The sequence below is a fragment of the Haliaeetus albicilla genome, chromosome 10 (assembly GCF_947461875.1).
Source record: "Haliaeetus albicilla chromosome 10, bHalAlb1.1, whole genome shotgun sequence".
Lineage (NCBI taxonomy): Eukaryota > Metazoa > Chordata > Aves > Accipitriformes > Accipitridae > Haliaeetus > Haliaeetus albicilla.
Window position 1 is genome coordinate 16263781 of NC_091492.1, and position 7106 is coordinate 16270886.

The following is a 7106-nucleotide window of genomic DNA, read 5'->3' on the forward strand; positions in this document are numbered from 1 at the left end:
AGTAGGGCGCGGCGTTGTTGCGGGGGCGGGGCCAGGGCCGGTGGGTAGTGCGGGGCGGGCTGGGCGGCGGGCGGCTGCGGGGCGGCGAGGGGCACGGCCAGCGCTCGCTGCCTCCGCCCGCCCGCCATGAACTCCCTGGACCAGGCTGAGGGTGAGTGCGGCGGCCCGGAGCGAGCCCAGAGCTGCCTCTTCGGCGCGCCGGGAGCTGCTGGCTCCGCGCCTGGGCTGCCCGAGCGCGCTGCCTCGTCCCTCCGGAGCGGGCCTCGCCGCGGTGCTGCCCGGAGGGGGGCGAAGCGGCCGCGGGAGGCCTCGGCTCCCTCTCCGCTGCGCTCCTGGGGCCGGCGCTCCTCCTCGGCCCAGACAGGCGAGCTGGGGCGGGGTGTCTGGGGCCACCTACGCATCCTGAGGCTCGGGGGCGGGCCGCTGGTGCTCTCCGGCCGCCCCGTGGGGGCGGAGAGCGGGGCCCGCAGGGGAGGCCTGTGCCGAGGGGCTCCGTGTGCGGGCCCGCCAGCCGCCTTCCTCCCCTGACGGCGCCCCTTCGTGGGAAGGCGTCTCGACTTTATGCATGTTAAAATCTGCTTGGGCTGCGGTAACTACCCCGCGCACGGGTTTTTACGTGAAATGCATTTCCTGCGGTTTTGAGTCCTGCCTCGCGCGCTCGGTATTACGCTATACCAAGGCTCCTTTTGCATTTGAAGAGCGTGACCTCAAGTAGTCCTCTCTTGTTTGAGAACGTTGATGGTTTGGGTTACACGTTCTTTGAAGTTACAGCTTATAGGACGCCAAAACCCTGAAAGGAGTTTTTGGTCCAAAAATAAGACTGGTAGAGATTTTTAAAATACATTGGTGTCTCAGACGTGACAGGTGTTTTGTAGCAGTTTCTAGATGTAGACTTGGCAACAAAAAATGGTAGTCCAGCGTTATTGTGGCTTTGTTGCTATGTCTGTACAAGCTGTAGGGATCTAAGAAGTGTGCCTTGCTAGTTACAGGTGCCAAAGTGATAAACTCAGAGAAGGTTCTTAGAACATGGATATCCAAAAATAAGTTAAAGCTTTAAGTTCCTGTTTTCTGAAAGACTTTTCCCCCCTGTTTTTTATTTTAACGATGTCTACGTTATACAAGTGTTTTTTTGAGAACTTTGTTATTAATAGCTTGATTTTATGCCTACTGGGTGCTATTTCTCAAATAGCAGGTTTTCATGTGATGCCTCATATTTCCCTGCTCACTTCAGTGACTAGTTGTAGGGGTTTGTGCTAGTCAGGGAACGGTTAATTAGCTTTAATTTCTGGCAGTGGCTTAGCTTCCCCAGAAGGGAGGTGGAGGACAGGTGGTAACTACCAGGCTGTTTGCAGTAATTAAGACTAGTTAGCTGTTCTGTGGCTTAAGTCAAGACGCTGTAATCTTCCCCCATGAATTCACCTGCAAACCGTTTAGGAATAAATTTACAGTTTGGAAAACTGCATTAGTAATGATCATAATAGGTATATTTCTTCTGATCTTATTCTCTAATTGCTTTGTTATGGTAAATAATTTAGCAATAGTTGCAAGTTGAAGGAAAAAAATTCCAGAGTGATGCTAACTGAAAGGCTTTAGCTGAAAGTTAAGTGTATGTTAATAAAAACTTAAGTCCAGGTAGAATTCTAGCTTCGACTGGTAAGTTGTAAAATACTGACCTTGTTGAACAGAACCTTAAATCTAACATAGACTTCAGGTGAAACAGCTCCTTGTAGACAAACATTAGGTAGTTGGCTGGGATTTTTTTTTTTTTTAAGCAAATTAGGAGTATGAACTTGAAATGCTGCTTGGGATTTAATAACAATTTCAGTGGAAAGATTGTGGGAGAATGATGGCAATGAGAAGAAAAATCTGTTTAAAGAAAAAAAAGAATTAAAATAAGATCATTGGGCTAGTGTTTGCTGTGGGTTTTTACATATATGTGTGTGTATATGTATGTCATAATGCTAAAAGTTTGTATGAAACAAGTCATCAAAGCCATGCTGCTGCAAGTAATCCCTTGAACAGCTGGCAAATGGCCAACTTTTTTTTTATTACCATTATATAGATAATAGAACTTAATGGTTTCCTGATGTACTTAATACTCCAAAATGTGATATTTTTTTCTGTGTGGAGGTGCTATTTAAGCTATTCTAAATCTAACTCTCAGTATTTTTAAAGACACCTAAAATACTCTGATTTCTCAACTATATTGATTTTTCTTTTCTGTAAGTGGGTCTGTTTCTTGCATTTAGTGTAACTCCACCATTGTGCTTATTAGCTAAAGCTGTGTGAAGCTACTTTGACTGTGCTTTAATTACATCTAAATGATCATTGCATTAGTTTTCTCTGCCTAAGAAGTGGGTGTGCACAGAGGAAAAGTTAATTCCTTTTATCTTTTACATTAAAATTTGACTAAATAGATGAAGATCTGATTATGCTTGATATACATCCTCCCCAGATCTCAAAGCTTTTGAAAGAAGACTTACTGAATATATTGCATGTTTGCAACCAGCTACAGGACGTTGGAGAAGTAAGTTTGATGTTCCAAGGCATAAATGGGATTCTCTCTTTCAAGCTTTTTAGATTTACCAGTGTATATCTTTGATTTATGTTTGCCCAAACAAAAATCTGTGCTTATACTTTCTAAAATTTCTGTGGTGCACGTTCAAATGCTCTGCAACAAGATAATACAAGATACCAGACTGATACTTTAGCCAGAGTTAGAAAAATGAGGTCAAGATTGAATTGGCTCAAGGCTGAATTATTCTGAAAATAGTTGGCCCAGTAAGTTGCTGTATTTGTTTCTGTTTTATTTTGGTTTTTTGTTGTTGGTGTTTTTTGAAGGCTCAGACTTCCCAGACTGTCACTATAGTTACTTGAACTAAATATGACTGGGTGAGATAGTCCCTATAAAATTGAAGGTGAAAAACTTAACAGCAGTGTGCCTTAACGGCAGAATATGTCCTCATGTCTGTTCCAACAGGAAAGCTTGAAGGTGGGGGGAAGGCAAAAAATACCCCAGATATTCTGCCAACTTTGGGATCAGGAGTCCATGGTGGAAACAGACTGCTTTTTTTGTTCGAAGATTCTGCTGAAGTTTCCATACTCAAAGAATACAGACATTTTTTAGAACATATAAAATAGCATATTTTCTCCTGAGAGGCCAAGAGGTTAATTTCAAATGAAGGAACTGGAGGAATGACTACTTAAAAAGCAAAAACAAAAAAACCATCCCACCCCAAAACACAACCAACCAAATGCTACCGCCCCAACCCCCGTTGTTTTAAAGCAATTGGGAGGCAACCAGGTATTTGTAAGTAAATCGGTGCAACTTGTGTGCACCTACTGTAGGAATGCATTTGGCTTCCAGAGTTGCTATTTACTGTCAGCTATAATAATAAAAATTAAAAAGTACTGGAAACTTCTAAGCGTATTTAAATGAGGTTTGCGTAACTAAGTATTATGTTCACTAGCTAACTTTTTTCCTAACTGCTTGTTTTGCTAGTTTTGTAATTAATGTATAAGAGGGAGTTTTTAATTATAATGGGATATTTAACCTAATGTTAACTTTTCCTCCTGTTATCCTGGGGAAAAAAGGTATTTATATAGAGAAGATGCTCTATGCTTTTGATAGATCTTTTACAACTTTCTTTTGAAAACATAACTTCTAATCGTTACTTTTTTATTTTGTTTTTAATTTTGTAGTATCAGTAAGGAATATGCAACTCAGTAGTAAATTATAGCAGTCTTGCAAACCTGAAAGTAGTATATCATGAATATCTGGGTTTTGTTTTCAGGTTCTTTCCTATGACCCTAAAGTCTGGTAACTCTGGGTCTTCTCTTTTTTTGTGTTGGTCTTTGTTTTCCTTCCCCTCCCCTCCCGCCCCCTCCCTGGTAAAAGACTTTATTTACATCCAGAACTTCAGGCTTCACAGAAAACACTCAGAACTGCCAAATGTCCAATGAAAGCTGCAAGGCTTTATGGGTGTGCAACAGAGCAAGAGCTTTCTGTACCTTTACATTTGTTCTGTTTTCTTTTTCCATCAACCCCTGTTCCCCAACCCTTTGTAGTATCTCAAAATCAGTCTGGTATCTTGTGTTACTCTAGTACGTATCTAGCATTATCCATTTACAGTGAATTGATTATTCTTCCTAGGCCATTCTGGATGTGTAGAGGTTTTTGTTAATCTTCATGTGTTAAAGCAAACATGCCTTCTGACTCCTGTTTAAATTTTGTGGGTTTTTCTCTGTGTCAGCTTTCCTTGCTTGTTATTGTGTTGATTGGGGTAGGGAGCTTAACACAACTTAGATGTGCCACTGAAACTGCTGGTGCTAATGCCTCAGGATCTTATGCAGAAGAGCTAGCAGGGTAGAAGCTTTAGTTCTGCTCTGTAATTTAATGGTGCTGCATTTCTGTTGCCTAGACTGCATAAGCTCAAATAGCATGCTGAACATTTGGTACAACTCTTACTCCAGTCTTCCAACTCGTATTTGTGCTAGCTGTGATACTTTAGAAACTTTTAATTTCTTCAAAGCATCAGGATATTTTTACTTGAAAGAATTTAGATTTTGGTACCTACTTGTCCTGTCTAGAAAACTTGTACAGAATCTTTATGGTTTCACACAATATAAGTTTCTTTGCCTATTTTAATTTCTACCTTCCAAGTAGAAGCTTTTCTTACCTCAGAAGTGGGAGAAGAAATAAATGCTTATGAGCTGCTGCTGAAAAATAAATGGTTTTTAATAGGAGTGGGGTATACTGTTTATGACTCTCATCCTTTTCTTTATCAGTGATTCTGATAGTGGTATCAGTCTGCACAGCAACTGGTGCTTGGAACTGGTTAATAGACCCAGAGACACAAAAGGTAAAGATCATGCTAATCCTGAATGTAGTCCGTTTCATAGCTTGATGTTGCAGTCAAGTGATATAGTATATTGCAAACTGAAAGGCTAAATAAAGGTGGTTCTCCCATGCAACTGGGAAATAATTTTTAGTTAAGCTCTCAAGCTGTCTGGAATTGTTGTGGCATATGTCCTGGGACAATGCCTATTAAAATGCTGTCCCTTGAATGATTATCTAAAGAATTGTTCACAAGTACTTAGAAACGGCTAGAAGCAGTATTTCTTTTTAAATTAAGTGAACTAGGCAGCAACTTTGTGAATGTTTTTAGAAAATATATAGTGGGACTAATCTGATTTCTTTCCTAGGTGTCATTTTTCACATCACTTTGGAATCACCCATTTTTCACCATTAGCTGTATTACCCTAATAGGCTTGTTCTTTGCTGGAATACATAAAAGAGTGGTGGCACCATCAATGTATCCTTCGATCATATTTGTCAGTTTAAAACTGGTGTAGTTACTGCTGTTATTGAAGCCTATGCTAATAATGCTTTTTCAGTTTTTATTTACTCTGTGTACAAGTGTTAGCTGCTTTCCTTGACACAATGCACACAGTATAGCAGCCCGATGTCGAACTGTTTTGGCAGAATATAATATGTCCTGTGATGATGTAAGTGTTAGTGGTTCATTGCCTAAACCTTGTTTTTAAAAAAAATGCAAGTAATTTGAAAAGGCACGTTTTTTTATTCTGAACAGCACTTGCATACACCTTAACAAATGCTGTGTGTCTGTAAAACTGGAATGTAGAATATTTAAGTATTGTTCTGTGTGTCATTTTAAACTTAGCCTGTAAAATTGAACTTGAAGTGCAATTGTTGGGCTCAACTTTCAGGGTCTAAACTTTATATATTTTTTCTGTCTTGCAGACTGGGAAATTAATTTTGAAACCTAGGCCTCATGTTCAATAAGGGCTGTCTTCCTTCAGTTTTTTCCACTGCCATGGAAACCAAAAAATGACCTTTTTTTAAGGTAGTATGACAGAAAAAAAACCAAACAGGACTGGTTGTCACTGCCTGGGAGTGAAAGTCTTACACAGTTGACAGTCAAAGTGTGCAATATTACTTTCTTGAATATTTACCCCAATTCTTTGTTATCATATTATCAGTGCTTTTGCTATTTCTGATTACCTCTTTTTCAGTATTAGTGTCACTTTTTTTACTTCAGCTAGAACAGAACATACAGGTGAAGTATGTTAATTGCCTATGAAGTTGAACTTGAAAGTCAAACCTCATTTGTGTTATGTGTCTTTGCAAGCTATTGTAGATAGCAGATGGATGCCAATGTTCGGGAAAAGAAGTAATATTTGCTGTATGGATTTTTTTGTTCTTGTGAACAGTATTGAAGGGAACACTTACCATTCCCATGATGTTTTATTAGAAGACTTACTCATTACAGCTGTCCTTGTCTCCTGGTCACTCTTTTTGGAACTGGTTAAAAGGCTTGCAGAAAGACTGTCTGTCTGTGCTGGAGAAAACTGGTCTGCTGTTTAAGAACTTTGCAAATATATCAAGGATCACATTTGTCAAGTTATATATATATAGTGCACCAGCCACTTTCATTGTGGTCATGCGTAGCTCCTTCTTTGATCTGGTTCACAACACTGCTATTTTAAGATTTTAATCTTTTAAAAATTGTCTTAAATATGCTTGTATTTTCCCGATTGTAAGGTTGTACTGTATCTTAAATCCCCATGACCATTCTGAGTGGATTTTTATGCTGCGATAGTCTGAATATGAAACTAGTATTGCAAATGTATAACTTCAGATTTGTTGAAGAAAATAGAGTGCCACAATAAAATAACAAAATTTGTTATTCAGAGTGTTAAAAACAAGGTGTGGATGTTATATGTATAAAGTGTAACTTTTGAATAGCTAAAATTGTGAAGAGTTTTAAGAGTTTAAGTTGTTCAAGGTGCCTTTTTAATTGTTTCAAACTCTTTTAATTGACTAAAATGGCAAAGCTGTTGCAACTTCGGTAACTCCTACTGCAAGGTAGACTGGCTTTTACAGGCAGCCTATCGATGTAACTTTGTCAGTTGAGACGCTAAGAATTGTCTCCTGTAACTTTTCCAGTAAGTCTTCTGCCCATCCATTATTTTTAACTGCTGTATATTTTGTAGGTAATGGTGTATAAAATAAATTCTTTGTATAAACAGATGTTATCTTCTCTTGTACTGTGCAAATACAGATCCCAGGTGAACACAGAAGA

At 39.6% G+C, this 7106-nt stretch overlaps 1 protein-coding gene across 1 annotated transcript; it reads left to right on the top strand.

Moving 5' to 3' along the window:
- Positions 1-18: 18 nt before the first annotated feature.
- On the top strand, positions 19-7054 carry CNEP1R1 (CTD nuclear envelope phosphatase 1 regulatory subunit 1). Its single transcript, XM_069793627.1, has 6 exons — positions 19-151; positions 2456-2527; positions 4789-4862; positions 5206-5315; positions 5454-5508; positions 5765-7054. The coding sequence occupies exons 1-6, from the start codon at positions 127-129 to the stop codon at positions 5804-5806; spliced, it is 378 nt and encodes a 125-aa protein (XP_069649728.1). The 5' UTR covers positions 19-126; the 3' UTR covers positions 5807-7054.
- The last annotated feature ends 52 nt before the right edge of the window (positions 7055-7106 follow it).

Coding starts and splice junctions, on each gene's coding strand:
- CNEP1R1 (XM_069793627.1), top strand. CDS start 127: ATGAACTCCCTGGACCAGGCTGAGG. Junction 152..2,455: donor CTCCCTGGACCAGGCTGAGG/GTGAGTGCGGCG, acceptor CATCCTCCCCAG/ATCTCAAAGCTTTTGAAAGA. Junction 5,509..5,764: donor ATAATATGTCCTGTGATGAT/GTAAGTGTTAGT, acceptor TCTGTCTTGCAG/ACTGGGAAATTAATTTTGAA.